The sequence below is a fragment of the Saccostrea cucullata genome, unplaced genomic scaffold (assembly GCF_032062105.1).
Source record: "Saccostrea cucullata isolate Sc308-1 unplaced genomic scaffold, CSIRO_AGI_Scuc_v1 ctg1220, whole genome shotgun sequence".
In the NCBI taxonomy this organism is placed as follows: domain Eukaryota; kingdom Metazoa; phylum Mollusca; class Bivalvia; order Ostreida; family Ostreidae; genus Saccostrea; species Saccostrea cuccullata.
In genome coordinates, this window is record NW_026931211.1 from 226,859 (window position 1) to 244,534 (window position 17,676).

The 17,676-nt window shown below is 36.4% G+C and overlaps 1 protein-coding gene across 1 annotated transcript; it reads right to left on the reverse strand.

Annotated features, from left to right (window-relative positions):
- Positions 1-2,031: 2,031 nt before the first annotated feature.
- LOC134231819 (hillarin-like) lies at positions 2,032-13,933 on the reverse strand. Its single transcript, XM_062713789.1, has 8 exons — positions 13,077-13,933; positions 8,605-8,832; positions 7,965-8,186; positions 7,448-7,627; positions 7,254-7,336; positions 6,465-6,608; positions 6,050-6,205; positions 2,032-4,442 (listed from the first exon to the last, which is right to left on the reverse strand). Exons 1-8 carry the CDS (start codon positions 13,689-13,691, stop codon positions 2,891-2,893), a joined length of 3,180 nt encoding a protein of 1,059 aa, XP_062569773.1. The 5' UTR covers positions 13,692-13,933; the 3' UTR covers positions 2,032-2,890.
- Between the last annotated feature and the right edge of the window lie 3,743 nt (positions 13,934-17,676).

Sequence of the window (17,676 nt, forward strand, 5' to 3'; positions counted from 1 at the left end):
TGTCACCCTTTGTCAAAGAAGAAGCTAGGCACTGATTTATGCGTTTTAAAAACTTTTCTATGATAGTTGTCATTGAGGAAATAAAAAATGGAAGTGACGAAACGAAGAGACAAATACTTGGAGTCGAAAAATGTGCAAACGATCGACGTTACAATTTCATTAGAACATACAGACAAACAGACAGACAGACAGACAGATTAATCGCATCAGTAGTCTTTTTCTATATCTTGTAAAAATAAATTGATGTATTTTTAATGAAATCATGACTGTTCCAACAAAACTTCTAATATTTGTGTCACGATTTTGTCTGCCCTCCGATTTATAGAGCCGGAATCGATAGTCATCTCTGAGTTTTTAAAAAGATAAGACAATAAGTAAAACTCCTTAAATTGTTAATATTTTTTATTTTAGCCTTTAAGCATTATAAATCGTCCAAATAGGAAAAACAAGACCATTACAATATGGCATAGATCGTTGCATTACAACCAATAAGACTATGAAAGCGGGTGGCCATCACAGTTCTCTGAATTTGTTGCTACATCTACCGTAATTTTTTATGTTCCCCGTATTTCATTTACTACATGTACCACTTTAAACAGGCTAAAATTCAGTAAATATATTATTATAACAGTAACTTGATCCGAAGGGTCGTATCACGTCGAGTTGACAGGCGCGGATCATCAGATCTAACGAGACGCGAAGCGTCGAGTTTGATCTGAAGATCCGCGCCTGTCAACGAATGATAAATTTATTATATACCCCCTTATAACTAGCTAAATATAGCAGAATAAAACTTTAGAGATCAATTGTTTAATATTTATCCATAAAACAAAGCATAATAACAAGGGACTTTTTCACGCGCAAGAAAAATAACGTCATGTTTTTGCGTACTACGTCATCAGTTTCAGAGAGTGGTGATTCAGAAAACCACAGTGTGGTGATTCGGAAAATCGGAAAATCGGATCAAACTCTGTAAAATTAACAGTAACAAAAACAAGGAAATTGATGGGTATATAATAAAAGGATATATCGTTTGAATAAAAAAGGAACGATTATCATGTTCGCCTCACTGACCTTGATTTGAAATGATACATGGAGGTGAATAATGACCGATATCTTTCACATTGTAAGACAAATATTTGGTGGGGATACATTCTTCTCTATTTTAATTTTTTTTTTCCGAACATTTATTTCAACACATGTTTGCACCATTTTGAGGTAGGGGGAGCTCGATTTTTTAGTCATTCTAAGAGAAACAGGGAAATGTGGTAGAAGGAAGATTAAGAGAAGGATGTTTTAAAAACAGAAAGGAAACCTGCAAGATATCTGGTTGAATTCCGATCGATCGTGGTGAAAACCAAGATTATTAAGCATAGAAAAAGATTACGGAAGCAAAATATATTTGGTTTCTTTTTTTGTTAGAAAACGTTTATAAAAGAAGTGAAATAACAAAAATAGAAAAATACAAAATATTTACAAAACAAGTGTTTTGCTCTGTATATCACCAAATTTTACAAGTGTTTTGTCATATTCATTCCAAAAATATTAAAAAAAATTGATGATTTTCTTCGTTCAGGTAAGAATGAGATACAGCATACATTGATTAAAGAGTCTATATTTGGACAATTTGTATATTAAGGTAAATCCTTGAAAAGACTTATTTTGAACGCTTTGATTTTTTGTTAAAGCAATATGAGCTGCAAGTTTGACATGAGAAAATTTTGTTGAAAATTTGTAATTAACTGATAAATAGAACATTTATAAACTTCTGTCATTCATATTTGCGTTGGACGAACTTTTTATAAGCTTTAATTGAAGCAAAATTACATGATTGTCGTCCTGTAGCTCATATTTTATCTATTGCTAAGTCGACAAATATTTATGGACATTTTTCATAATAAATGTTAGCCATAATTGTTTTCTCCATGAATAGTGAAAGGATTATTTCATGCAGTGACCGCTCAACCGATTTTGCTCCCATCACAGTCCCATCATTTGGAGAATAAGAAAATAAAAACCATAAATCAACAGGACGATTTTAATGCTTTTATTCTGTGTGATTAAACAAAAATGTTTTACTTCCAATGGAAATATATAACACAAAATATATTAAATATAACACAATTAATATTAGGTCGCTTTGGTACAATAAACGAAAAGGACAAAACAAAAGAAAAATTCAAAATCCGCGATATGTGCTGTTTCAGGCACTTGTAGGATGTTAGGAAAAGCATAAAATAGAGTAAAGCACATTTTTGTAAACATCAAAGGTCAAGCCATTCGTCAAACTCTTTTCGAAACTAAGGATCCTGAATGTATGGCACCAATTTGGTAGGACATATTGAGTTGAATTTAATGATATTAATGATTCAGTTTCATTTCTACCCTGAAATGTTTAGAAAACAATGATAAAAATGCAGAGGTCTGTGTCTGATCCAGCATAATATCGAGTACATATCACATTACAGGGTTAATATCACACTGGTTTGCTGTTATAATATCTTCCGGCTGATACCGAGTTACTGGACTAAGTATCTTTCGTCCTTTGAAATCGAGTTATCGTTCTTTACGCCGGTCAAGCAAGGCACCGTCAGCCGACACAAAGTTAAGTGAAAGAGAAACCAAAGTTTTTGGCTTTGTTTGGAGAGAAAGAAGACGCTTACACAAATTTGTATACATGTATATAACAATTTAAAAAAAAAACAAATTAATATATGTTCGAATATATGTTTATAATCGTAATAAATGAAAAATAATACCGAATTTCAATTCACAAGACACGTTGCTCTGAAGTGCAAACGCGGCTCAGCAATGCTCATTGCATCGTATAAATGGCAGCATCATTGATTGTTGTGTAGTAGTAAATGCTCACGTGACGGATGAAATAGTTTTACTTTTTCTCACTTTTCTTGAAGAACCCCTTTTTGAATATGGATGACCCCCTTCTCTCCTCCTTCTGCTGGGGACCATTTGTATCCCCCGGCTTTCTGTAGACGATCAGGTAGTTATAAATATTCGGCATCTCGTCCTCCTCCTTCCGTCGCCCAAACAAGCTCAGCATGTAGTTTCCGGTTTGTGGGAGATCTATGTGATACTTGATTGTCCCGCCTTTTTCTGGCAGCTTGGCGATGTTGTCCTTGACGTCTGTATCTGGTTCTCGGAAAAACTGGTGTGTTACAATGACGTCATCCGGAACCTGAATTTCTATCGTGCACGTGTTTACATCAGTCAGTGTTATCTTTGGGTCTTTCGGGCTTACTGCTTTAATACCCAAAGACTCAAATGTCGGCTGCGGCCCCCATTTTTCCTTCTTTATTGTCGACTGCTGTTTTTCTATAGTTTTAGGAAGTTCTACTGGGTTTGCTACTTTAAGGCAGTTGATGAGGTACTTCATGGCGTGAGACAAGGTGGTGTTTTCCCCCGCCTCTTTGGGACGTCCGTAAATATCCAGTCCGTACTGTCCGACCTGGGGAAGAGTCCCCGTGATATGAATGATGTCTTTCTCTACTTTTGTGGATATAAAAGTATCCAGGGTCTTTGTATCCACATTGTTCATCTTAAGTTTAGCGACCACGTGCAGAGGGCGTGGCATTTTCAATTTGATATCGAGGGTATCATCCACGTTCAGGATTCCGGCCTTGGGGTTTTCTGGAGGATCGTCCCCAGAAGAGCTTCCACTATCTGACATCCTATCCCCTTCACTAGAATCTGGTGAAGATCGAGATTTGGGGGATTTCCCTGGCCTTGTTTGAAGCACCTTTAATCCAAAATGTCGGTAGGCTTTTTTCGGTCCCCATTCCCCTGATGCACAGTCGGGAAGAGGGTACATTTTACCACTAAGTGAGTTGCATACGACTTTGAACTTACATGTACACTTTAGTCTGAAGGGAGAAATAGATGTACCCGTGGTCTCCTCAGCGTTTATAAGTCTACTGCTTTCTTCAATTTTATTTGCAAACACTTCAAAGAAATATTCCCCCACCGCCGGGACGTGTATACTGAACATGACGGTATTGTCTAACATGGTCTGAAACACGAATCTCTCCAGATTCGCTCCTTTGTATGTTGCCTCCTGTCTTTTCTCTTTGTCTGCGTATCTCATCTGATAATAAAACACCAGATCATTCTCGAATTCTTCTGGGATTTTTATCTTGACTTCAGTCCCTCCCTTCTCTGAGGTTTCTAACACGGCGGTCAAGCTCTTCTCAAACCTCATGCCGTAGTGGAAGAAGATAGAGCGGACGAACGGAAGTGCTTCGAATTCCTCTAGAGTAATGGGGCTTTCTAGAAGCTGCCATTTTTGATCCGCGGCCCAGAATTCTTGGATGAACTCGTCCGGGTCTGTCAGGAAGTAGTGCTCGTCATACTGATAGCGGATCTGGTCCTTTGACTTGGGTTTGGGTTTGTCCTTACTCTTCTTGTCTTTGTTGAGCACCAAGTGTCTGAAAAAAAATAGATAATGTCCATGCCAAAATGTCTCTTTCACAAATCATTACAATACCCGAAAAAGTTTACATATTCGATTTAGAGCAGTCTGCGTAGAATTGGCAATTTCCCTTTTCTTAAAATCATAATTTTACTTCTCACAGCAACAAATATAGTGCAGTGTTATCTTAATCCAAAAATGTTTATGTTACCGCGTTTACACTGTAAAAAATGTGTTTAGATGATAGACACTTTCCTAAGCACTTTCTTGTCACACTTTTTTTGATGCGTTGAAATTCTAAACACATTTAATTTCATTACGTGTAACGGAAAGTGTTTAGACCCTAAACACTTACATGTTTAGACTTTAAACACTTTACAAAACATGTTATGATACATGTTTACAAATTAAACACTTGGATGTTTTCGTTGTCTTCCTGCAAGAAAACTGAAAAAATAACAAGTGTTTACATTTTAAATTTTATTCAATGAACATTCAAACATGGATTTTTTATAAAGAATTTTAAATTAAATATACATTAAATTTTTACACGCTGGTTTTAATTCTAACCAGATTAGCAAGCAGTTATTGCTCATGTCTGTATCAAGTTTAACTTCCAGCAATTTTTCACTGAGCAACACACGCATAATTTGTTTTCATCTGTGACCGTCAGTAGGTAATCCACTGTCATTATTTGAGAATATTTTTAGGTTGTTCAAAGCTATAACGAACAGCAGACTTCACAAAACTCAGTTTCCCCAAAAAGTAAGAAGTGTTGAATAATGTAAGAACGATGGCAAGTCATTGTGGACTTGGAGATGGCAACAGTTTCTCTGATACGTGTATTTTTGCTTTCAAGTTCGATGTGGACCATATCCTGTAAGAAAGAAATTCAAATTTTATCAAAATATGCTTTTCAATGGCTGGATTTGAATGAACCTTTTTTTTTTTACATGTTTGATAGCTATTATTGTGCTACTTTTATTGAACCTCGTCTATATAACCACTATTTAGTATTGATACTGTTATAGATATTATTGATATTCTATAGATATAATGTACTCCTTTCTAGATTTCAGGAATACAAAATATAACCGAAGGTAATCTTGATCTACAGCTACATGTGCAAACGCATGTCTATTTACGTAGCCCATCATGGTCAATTTATGTAAAATAAAAATAATAGTTAACATACCTTTTATCGGAGTAATGTTGCAGTTTAAATGCATTTCACAATCTCTTCATGGTTATCACTTTGATTAGCATTCACTTCCTTTAATCCATCTTCTTTAGCTAACATTGGGATTTCCTTTGTTTCGATAACCGCTCTATTTATCATTCGAATATATATGCGTCATTTCCGGGAAGATAACTCTGCACTTCACAGAAAAGTGTTCAATTTCTAAACACTTATATCTAAACATGTGTTAAATCTTAACATCATTTAGATATAACACATGTTTAGATATAAGTGTTTAGCCGTTAAACACAATCTAACACAACCTAAGTGTTTAGCCGTTAAACACAATCTTATACATGTTTAGGTCAAAACACGTAATGGAAGTGTTTATTTTCTAAGCGCATTTTTTACAGTGTAGTCTACATTCTATAAAATAATTTTACCTCGCTCCCCAGTTACACTGCACCAGCCTCCAGTCCCCGTCGATGAGCACGGCATTCCAAGTATTCTGGAACTGATCGGGTTTGATCTTCATCCCCGGCTCATATCCCACGCTTTTGGAATGTCCTTTGATCTCCTCACAATGGAGACCTGCGTAACTAAAAATAGACATTATGAAAGAAAGTGTTCAGAATAAAATACGAGTTATTTGAATCAATGTCTCAATCTTGTTCATTCCTCCGACAATTGTTTTTAATTTAAGACACTTTTTTAACATTGTTGAAAATCTTCACTTCTAATATAGGAAATTTAGCCTCATTCCTTTCTTTTTAACTCTGTATGTCTACAATCTAAAAATAAACTATACAACTCAAATTGAGAAAAAATAGACCGGAACTTTCTTCAGATCTCATTTACCTGCAAAGCCTCATGAAGAGCACGTGGTACGTCTCTGTCCCGTATTTAATTCCCCTGAGGAGTCCCATTGGCGTGTCAGTCTCAATACTCTCCTCAAATTCCATCACATTTAAATCTTTCACCGTAACCCAGCGGTAGATCGCCCTGAAATAAGCATTATGCTTAACATTATATTGAATCCCTTGACCACGACATGCAGTTCTAGATTGCACCGAAAGTTAATTGTCTTCATGTGTTTACATCACTCCTGCCAAGATTAAAACTAGTATTACATACTTGTGTGAGTTGAACAAAACCTCTCGAACACTCTCAATAATTTTCTGTGAGATCTGAGAATTACCACCAGACCTTCCCTCTCTATATCAAAGAAATTTTGTCTTTGAAATATAATTTTTGTAAGTTGTAATGAATTTTGTTGTATCCTTCTCACCACTACTGCCATCTTTTGTATCAGTATCGGAATGGCAAACATTAAAATCACTTCATTAGTGAAGTGAGTGTAGTATAGTTTAAGTGTCCAGCATAGAATCAGTATCTGTTAGGCTTCCCGTCTAAATAATGATTCCCTGATATAAATACTTTTATTTTCAATCAGCAATCATATTTTCAATTTAAAAGTCTATTTTGATCTGGCCAATCTGAAAAGGATTCCAATCCGTCACTATAGAAATCCTCCGCCATCACTCCATTAAGATAAGTAGATGTGTGTGATTTATTAAGGACATTAAGTGTACATCTAGTTCCTCTAATGTCGGCCTATTTTTGGTCACCAAACCTGAGCGATCTTACCTGGCCTTCTCCAAATCCGTGACCAGGTTTTCTGTCAGCTGTTGAACCAAATCTGTGTACGTCGGCTGTTCATTCTCTGCAACCTGTGGTAGAAAAATGTGTTTTCAAACTTTACAATTAATTCTAATCCAGATTACCTGAATTGTCTAATTGCAACATACAAATGATATAAAACAACCGTTTAGTATACTGACCTTAATTGTTTGTTCATCAATGTCATTGAACTGTGAGGGGTCCACGTACAGGTCTTTCTTCCTGCAGGATGGGGGGTGGGGTGAGGGAATTTCTGTGGGGGCGACAGGGATAATCTCCAAGGCCTCCATCGCTTCCTCTATTTCTTCTGTCTCTCCGTTAGGTGTTCCCCCTTCCACTTTCTATATTAACAATATATTCTCTCTTTAACAAAAGTGATAAGATCACTAAATAGCTAATTAAGAGAAAGTTAGAGCATAATAAAGTTTTAATAACTTGGTAATAGAAAATCTACAAGACTTGTCTTCAGAAAATATCAGCGTGTAATAATTTGGACCACTGGCTATTTACATGAAGTAGAAAGACCCAAAATAAAAATAAATATAAAGATGCATGAAAATTTTAAGTTAGGTTAGTACTTCTTTATAACCCCCCCCCTCTTCTTGAATGATAATTAGTGCTGCGCTTATCACGTGATTTCACTGAGGGTACTTTATAACCCTGTGAAGTTTTACTCACAGATTCGGCGGCCATTTCCTGCTTTAGTTCCTGTTTGAGTTCGTCCTGTTTCTGAGCCAGTATTTCCAACATCTGACGACTCTGTCGCGCCACCATCGTCGCTGTTTTCTTTTGTTCCTTCTCCTTCAGCCTCAGTGTCATCGTCTCCTGCTTCTTCTTCTTTTTCTCCTGAATGACGACTTCTATCTCTCTCTTCTTGTTCTCAAAGTGTATCGTCATTTGCTAAAAAAAAAAATAAAAACAATGGAAATTGAAATTCTATTTCTATATCAAAAGTTTAAAATATGTTTTGTATGCAATTCAAAAAGATGCTTGTGTGGAAATCGAGGTTAATGAACAATTGTCTATCATGGCTTGATTATTTTATGCTTCATGTCAAATGTGAAGGTTTGAACTTTGAAAACACTGCTGAAAGCAGAAATCAACATACAAAGCCCCTTGAAAAAAAGGTCAAAATTTTTAAAACCAAAATATTTAATACATGTACATATATATTCATCATGTTTTAATCTTTTATAAAGTGGGGAGCACCTGGCATTCTTAATTTTAAATATGCACAAATATATCCCAAACTACTTCTTGCAAACGATACCGGTTTTTTTTTTTTGTACATTTTTTAATTTCATATCAATATAAATACCTTTCTTTCGCTGTCCTTCATCTTTTTCTTCTTTTGTCCAAATTCTTTATCAAATTTTTCCGTTAATTCTTTCAGTCTGGACTCCCATTCATGTTGCAGTTCCGCCGACAGACGGCGCTTTTCCTGCTTTCTCTCATTCTGAAATTCGTCCAGTAGACGATCTTCCTCTCTCTTGTATTCTGCCTCCAGACGGCGCTGTTCCTCGATCAACTTCTTGCGCTTCTTATACTGTAAAGAAAAGGAAACCAGTATATACACAGCATACAATATGATTTAATATCAGGTATATTAAGGATAACATATTCAGTAAGGAATTTATTTTTTATGACTACTTTGAAGTAAGTTCGACGGACGTCCTGTAAAAGCAGGTCTAAATTCTGTAATGAGTCGTCAGTTTGTCATAAATTGTTACACTGCAATGCTAACACACACATACACACACTTATTAAAAGATATTTTGGAAATAACAAACAAATGTAAAATCAAATGCTCATAAAACAATACAAAATAGGAGCAGAGCAAACACGGACCTCCAAAACATCAGAGGTGGGATCAGGTGCTATGGAGGAGTGATCATCCCCTGCTGACCAGTCACTAGGACTGAGAAATAACAAAATCTATGTTGCTTATTTTTAATTTTAGTGAGCTCAAACTTTATTTGGTGTATGAATTAACAGACAAATGTACCTTCCAATCTTTGAATTAAATTTCAATCCATTCATAATTTTTTTAATAACTTTTATTGATAATGCATGGATTATATTATGTAATAAGCTTCACAACTTGTGTACTATTTCTGCTATTCAAATGGCTAGATTTTATCAACTTTTAAATATAGCAAATATCCAGGAAAAATAGATCTATATGCAAAGAAAAATGAATTCTTGTAAATCTCAATTAATATTGTGTTTGTGTTTCGCATATTTTCTTTAATATTGCTGGAAACATTGACACTGTATTTTTTTTTTAAATTATTCAAACTCGATCCTCTTATACTAGTATGCAGGGCGGTGGCAATCCTAGAATTAGCTGCAGATCTGTAGTGTTACGGTTAAAATATATTTGTCTTTGACCATAACGCTACAGATCCGATAATGCAAAAAAGGTGCAATATACATCGCAATATTTTTTGCGTACTTTTGGGAAGAATTTCTCCACTGCAGCTATCCTAGAATGCACATGCCTGCAATATTTTCTAAAATTAACAAACATTGCACGTCTTAAAGGTACATGTATACATATTTTATGTGAATGTTTATCGTTGTGCAATGACCCATGGGCATATCGTTTGAAGTCTTCTCTTCACGTTTTTGGCTACATATCCCCGGTATTAATGTATAGTTTTGTTTTTCATGTCATGGCCCACCTTAACCTTGGTTTGTGCGGGGATTCCTAACACGGGACTAAATACAGGGTTTGGTCCTTATGGTCCTACATGTATCCTTTTGGCTTGTGGCATAAAAAATTCCTGATGCAGCGATTTGATGTATATTTAGGTAACACGTCATTTTCATTCATACCTTAATTCTTCCTTGAGCAGAGTATGAAAGAATCGTAATTTCCCAGTCTATTTCAAAGAATGATTACATGGCCTTATTTAAAATTAACAATAAACCTTGTGTATTTTAAATGAATATAAACCTATCCGTTTACAGAATTAACCTGAATGTTGGCGCCTGTGAATACAGACTTCCATTTCAGCAGAAGTTTTCTTTTTAACAATTTTCTTTAAAAATTTTACTTCCATATATGAGTTTTATTTTGTGTATGTGAGTTTTTTTGCGCATGTATAGAAGATCAATAATTTGATCTTAATTAGCACACAACTGTGATATACAGCTGGAAAGTTTACGAGTTTCTGGGATTTCCGGTCGAAGACTCGGAGGCAATAAAATATCTATTAATATGACATCTGTAGTCTGTCTATTTTATGTCGATATTACGGGACGAAAATACAATACCAAAAGTCATAAAGATGTCGTGCTCGGGATTTTACGCGCCAAAATCGACAGTCATCCCCTGGGGTGGTGACAGACACGCTAGGGCACAATGACCTTCTGAACATGTACACAAGTTTCTTTTGTTTAAGTTACATACAAACCAGACGATTAGAAATCTACATGCTGTTAAAATTAATTGTGTGATTTAATAATATTCATACATCCCAAATAAGGTTTTAATTTAATGTGTCTAGATAATTTTTTTTATTCCAATGTCTCTATTTTATTTTTGTAGGATTTCAGTAGAAATTCGTGATTGTCCCAAATAAATGAAAGAAACCTGAGAATTCCTAACCGAAGCGATTGTTGGGGGTGACAGAACCGTATCGTGACTGGGCGAGCACACACATGAAAAACTTGGAACTTTTATCTTAATGAAAGCGACTTATGCTCCAAACACTGTTAAACTTCACCCTGGTTTTATTCCTGCCTAGAGTTTTAGAGATGTTTCAAGAGATCGGCAGCATTTAAGACAACACTGTGTGTCTAATCGCCGCGTTAATCACTGCCGGGTACTTCTCTGTTTCTCGATACAATGACGAGGGGGGCTCTTTAATTCCAAAACAGAAGTTCACCGGGTACTCCTGAGAAACAAACAGTGGCATTAAGGGCCACGTAATTCCGATAATCTCTTACGATTACAGAGACACCACGCTAATCCAAAGTCAGGGGCTTAATGTAATCCACATTTCTGTAGTTCTCAAGTGAATTACTGAGTAGGTTTTGGTCATAATTTCAACTTAATGTTCATATGAACCACCCCTCTTCCCGCGCCCACCTTCTCGCAAGTCTTACATTTACTGTTGGTAGTCACCTGCGTGGCGCAGTGGTGAGAGCGTCCGCTCTAGAGTCGGAAAGTAAGGAGATGATCCTTTTGTCGTGGGTTCGAATCCCACTGGGGGACGTGGAACCCAGCCCTTCGGATGAGACCGTATAAACCGAGCTCCAATCTCAAAGACACGAAAAAGATCACTCAATGCTCAATGGCCGTTAATGACAACTTTGTCATGTTGTAAATTTTGTATTTACTGCCATCCGGATGACACGAATATAGGACAAAATTTGCAGCTCTCCACCGGCAAGTGGTGGCGTCTCCATGTGAGTGAAAATTCTCGAGAGAGACGTTAAACAACATATAAGTTTACAAACTTAAATGCATACTTTGAAAGTGTAAACCAACGAAAAAAGGTAAAACCCAATTCTATGTGTATATATTTACAAAAAATTATGCAGCCTATGTTTTGTGTATGTGTTTAACAAATCAAATCATTCGCGTGTGACAGTGGGAAGACGAGAGTCGTCTGAATAGTCGACGGATACGATGGCACATTTCTTTGTATTTTACAAAGTTAAAAAATTTATATTTGCTCTTGTCTGCAATAAAACTGGTACTAGAATATCACCTGTACAAACGGTCTTTAATCAGTTCATCTGCACTTTTAATATAAATATAAGTGTACCCTCTCTCTTAAAAAACATTAAATGAATAACTTTACATGTTTACCACGCTTCCTACATTTGTGGAGTTAATTTTAAGTGTTTATTTCCATGATAAAAACAGTCCAGCTCTAATGGACTTCTCAGACCATGAAATCTGATTAGCTCCACCATTCTCCTGTGACAGGGGGGTATAAATATAGACTCTAACCTGCTCAACAACTTCTCTTATGTCAACAGTCTTCAGTCCTTTTTATGGGCCCCGTATCAACTTTTTCATTAACAAAAGACTTGGAAATCCACTTAAGAAAGTGTTGACGTACAATACACATTATATCCCCTCCTGTCAAGCCACGCTCGGTATGTAAAACATCAAAGATGTTATGTATATATTGTTTATGATAAAGGTATTCCCCATACAGATATGATTTCAGTTTACCTAATGAATAACATGGGAATTACACCAAGAAAGTAACTAGGGCTATCGCGATTGAGCCTGATTGTGCTGTTTTCTTTCGGAGTGACCGGCTCCGAGTTGTCCGGGGAGTTATCGGGGTCCGGGGACCCTCTTGTTTGTCGGGGTTTGATACACAGTATGTACAATAATCCTCGGCAAACACAAGCCGATTAGATCTGTTTGGATTGTAGTGTATTCACAGTATTGGTAATCAATAAGAAACGCATGAATAAAACATGCCACGACTAAGGAAAGAACTCGTGGCTGTTTACTAGCATTAAATAATGTGAGCTGGGAAATTTTATAGAATGAAAAAGTTATGAGAAATGCAAGTTCATGTTCGTGACAACCCCCCCCCCTCAACGAACCAACCATGAAAATGTGTTGTGATTTCAAAAAACTTTGACAGATTAAGGGGAGATGTAAGCAAGAAATGTACTCTGGACAATTGTGGGAGGCCGCCCGGGGAGGGTGTTCGGAGTTCATAAATCACTAAAAATCAGACTGGTATAGAAATGGAGAGGGGGTGGTTCTGGGGATACTTTCAATATTTGGCGGGTAGTGATGGAGATACTTACAATATTTGGCGGGTAGTGATGCTTGTCGAGTTTGCGCTGGTAGCCCTGTCGGAGAAGTTGCGCCTCTATGGGGCCCTTTATGTACAGAGCATTGGCGTCAATATCCACCCCCTTGTGAAGAGATTCAGCTGTTGCACGCTCCGCCACGTAATCCTGGGTTTTGGGGACGGTGGTGGCACGTTTGATTGCCACCGCCTCGTAATTATAGTTAGGTTTCCTCAGGGTTCCGGCCAGACGAACCTCCGAGTTCATCTTTTTACTCATCTTCTTGTAGACATTTTGACTGTTGATGGCGTTTTTGATTCCCATGGCTCGTTCGTCAATGTGTGTCCCCCCGATTCGAGGAACGTGCGTCCCACAGTATACCTCGCGATCCGAGGCATCGGTCTGATTGGAGAAATAGTTCTTGATGGTCAGAAACTGACCACAGACTACACACTTGAAACAGTTCCTGTGGAACACTACTTCGTGGACCGGGCCGATCTTTTCTGCGTGGTATACCTGTGCTTTACACCTGTGACAGGAGTTACCTTCTGTCAGGGTGGGGCGGAAAAGGGAGGAGAGTCGTTGGTACCCCCGTTCCACGGATTGTGATTCCGCCGTGGCGACTGCCATTATTTCCCCGCTGAGTTCACAGAGATCACTGATTCAATAGGCCATAACAACGTCCTGACACCAAACACAATATAAATATGTAAATCTAATACACATCAGAAGTATTTCTACCACGAATCTGAATCACACTTCAATCAAAATATCGAAACAATGTATATTCCCTTGTATGAACTTTCTCAACTCCGGGATGAGATCCGTTCTTTTCCGATCCTCGAGATCTGTGTGTGAAATTTCTAAAGCGGGCGATTCCATTCTTCCGTCAGGTAAGCGCGCAGTAGACCGTGACCATTGACACAGGTACGTAATTTAGGTAACTGATCCATACCTGAGGTAACGAAATACCTGACGTCCTACACATTCAGGACAAACAATTAACAATCAACTCCAGATAAAGGGTTTATCTATGTAATATCCCCAGCCCACTAATTTACTACCACATTCCACGAGGCATTACAATTAATTAGTGTTTTTCAAGGACGTATAGGCAAACGTTTAGCTATTTATATTTAATGACAACATTTATACATTTAAATATCTCGAAGTGTTTTAAATTTTTTTTCCAAAATGATTTTAAAGAATTTTAAAATTAAAAAAAACCTTCAAGGTAAATATTACGATCTCATCAAATTCCACTCATTTGTTTTAATAAAGATCAAAAATGTAAATATTTGTTTAAAATTCAAAAAAAGTTTCAACGTGTTCTGTTTTCGGTGTAATTGGTCATTCTATAACAAGTCTAAATAGCCATGTTTGTCGGGCTGACCTGACCGAATTTTGGGTCTTTTAATCCTCTGAAAGCTTAAGGAAAGATATATATCGCCTGTCATCGGATCGGGTAAATCTAACAGATCAAATCGCAAATCATTGTCAATTTTCTCAGTATTCCATGGAACCACCTCGAGCGTGAAGTAATGAGGACATCCCGAAGTCAATAGAGAGATACAGAGTATTACAGTACAGGCCTTGACAGGGTAATACAGTTAGTGGTACAGTCCCGAGAGATATCGATATTTCCTCCCAGGTCTTCTGTATATTTGTCACAGACTGCGCTTAATGATTGATTAAAAACTATTACTTTTGACTTTCTTGTCTATACTTGACTTTTATTGTAGAAAAGAATATCAATTATTTAGTTAAACCATCCCAGGCTCGACAAAAGACATCACAGGGTCTGCTACATCTGTTTCATGCATGGGTATTTCACTAGCTATAGAGTATAACAGCATGCAGGTAAAAAAATAAAAGGTATAATAAACGAGATACATTTTGATTATATTTCTCAAATGATTATCCAGTATACACAAAACATGCCCTGAGTATAACTAAGACAAACAAATCAATCCATGTTCCGTACAAATAAGTTGATGCTACAAGATTTCAACAGCATATAGTTTAACGTTATCTTTTTCCAAATTTTGGTCCTTATAATTACCTTATTTACAAATAAACCTTTCACTGGGTAAGTTTTATCTGACATTGTTAAGTCATTGTAAATTTGACTAGAATTTACCTAGTCTATACCTGATAAATTACAGGGCCAGATAGTGGGTGTGTCCTGTCAACAGGGGAGGCTTACTCCTCCTAGGCACCTGATCCCACCTCTGGACGGGTCATGTTTTATGCTCTTTTCAGAGTTCCTATTCTAAACTAGATTTATGAGATTGATAATTGTTCGTTACCTTTACGTTTTACAGCAATTTCCTTTTGGTTTAGCAACCATTCCTGTACAAGAAAGACAATACTGGTTCGAGAGTCCCCAACGGGATTTGACTCCGACCCACCCCACTTGTTGTGAAATGAAACATAAAGAGATAACGAACAGTATTCAAGATCAAAAGTCCATAAAACAATACAAAATAGGAGCAGAGAAAACACGGACCTCCGAAACATCAGAGGTGGGATCAGGTGCCATGAGGAGTAAAAATATCAAAAACTCGAGGTTCTTTTCCGCAAAAAAAAAAACAAAACATTGAATTTCCTCTGTATTGAAAAAAAATTATTAATTTGACGTATTATACGTGCAAAGTTTTTTCTGCGTCTTTGTTTGGTGTGTTTTTGTGTTAACTTACATTTTTTTTGAAAGGACAGCATAATGAATAGACGTAAGAAGAAGAGCCTACACCACGTTTATACCTCATATAAAATATTTCTTAAAAAAATATTTATCGTGTACTAGTACATCTTTTATATGCACACTATTTTGGGAAGGCAGCTCATTGCCTTTAAGGACAATGCCACATTCCGCTTTTATAAAAATAACAAGTTTTGTGGCTTAGGGATCGTAGCAAGAAGGAAAACAAATGAAATAAATTTTACATTGGAGATTGTAAACAGAGTGTGGTATTTAGACAGATTGTGTGGTTAGTTGTCCTGTTTATGTTACAGATAATTATAATTAAGTAGTGAATCATAACTGAAAAGATTCGTTAAGATTCCAGAGAACACAAATGTTGCTATATAAATACATGTTAAAACTGGAAAACAACATATTTAAGTCAATTTAACTTGCATGCACATTAAGACGAAACATTTTTGTTTGTTTTAGGATTCTTTGTGGACAGATCTTTGAAAATGAGACAGCTGAGAAGGAGGAAGGAGGGTATACGAATGATATTTGCACCTTTCCTTTATATCCTTTTGAATATAACGTTTAACCAACTGGTAACAAGATGCGTTTATGAAACACGGGTGCCTCCGCGTGGAAGTTTAAGGCGAGGGTTGAAAATTTTCAAATGCAAGTCGAAATCAAAGGATAGGGTTAAAATTGCTGGCATCCAAAGAAATATCTTATCACAAGGAATAACCCTGTGAAATAATGAAGCCATACATGTAGTACTAACTGTTCAAAATTAAGTTATGACCAATTAAGTTTAAAGTTGGATTGGGGGGGGGGGGTGTCAAACTCCAAGGTCAAATTTGTGGTACCCAAAGAAAGGTCCTATTACAAGTAATACACCTGTAAAATAGGAAAGCCAAAGCCCACTCATTCAATTAAACGTTATGGACAAGGTTAAATTGTTTGCAGACAGACAACTAGACAGACAGACGGACAGTGCAACACTATATATCCCCGAATCTTCGAATACGGGGGCATAAAAAATTATACGTGTGTACACGTATACGGTAATAAATTAAATCCGAATTTATCAGATGTGCAAGAATAAAGGGGGAGGAAATAATTAAACCCCTGTCAATCATCTGAAATTAAGCCTGGGATTGGATACTTTGATTTGATTGACATTTAGTTTGCTGTCGTTGTGTATATCCTGTGTACCTTGTCTGAAGATCGTACCGACCATCGAATTAACATTCAGGCTTTTGATGCCTACCGCATATGCCAACGTGATAAAGAAGCAGGCAAAGCGTTCTTGTTTAATTCATAAGAATATGGCATAAGTATAATTAATCCATCAAATAATTAAATAAATGATAAAAAAAATAATGCCTATATTTTATAATTTCAATTTTGATAGGGGAATTTCATTTCATTCACAATGACAATCGCTCATTTTAATTTCTCAAAGCATGGGTTAACTCATAGTTATTCCTCCATAATTAACAAAATAAACCGACTCGCGTTTGAAGCTAGTATCATGGAATTAAATAAAATTATTTTTTAAAACAAGGATGGCAACACTGTAACTGTTTACATTGTTCAAGTGAAATTTATATTTATTTATACGACAAATTTGTACATGTCGCTAAGTCTTCGAGACATGGTGACGAAGTTACGTTATATTTAACCAGTTTTAGAATAGATTATAATAACATCTTGCTTTGCATTTAATTAATATTTAAAATTATGAATCCCGAAAGAAAAATGTATGATGCTGATGTTTCCATTCCCGTTTCACCCATAGGCCGTCAGGGAATCATCTCCGATCTGAACCCCTGGCCATTTTTACAGACCATGCGTTATGGTAAATCACGTAGGGTTTATCTTTAAAAAAATATTGATTTAGACGATAATATTTCTGAACAATTT

Excerpts from the sequence above, each read along its gene's own strand:
- LOC134231819 (XM_062713789.1), bottom strand. The coding sequence starts at position 13,691 with ATGGCAGTCGCCACGGCGGAATCACAATCCGTGGAACGGGGGTACCAA. Across the intron at positions 7,628-7,964 it reads AGGAAATGGCCGCCGAATCT|AAAGTGGAAGGGGGAACACC; the intron begins GTGAGTAAAACT and ends TTGTTAATATAG. Across the intron at positions 6,609-7,253 it reads ACGGATTTGGAGAAGGCCAG|GGCGATCTACCGCTGGGTTA; the intron begins GTAAGATCGCTC and ends TGCTTATTTCAG.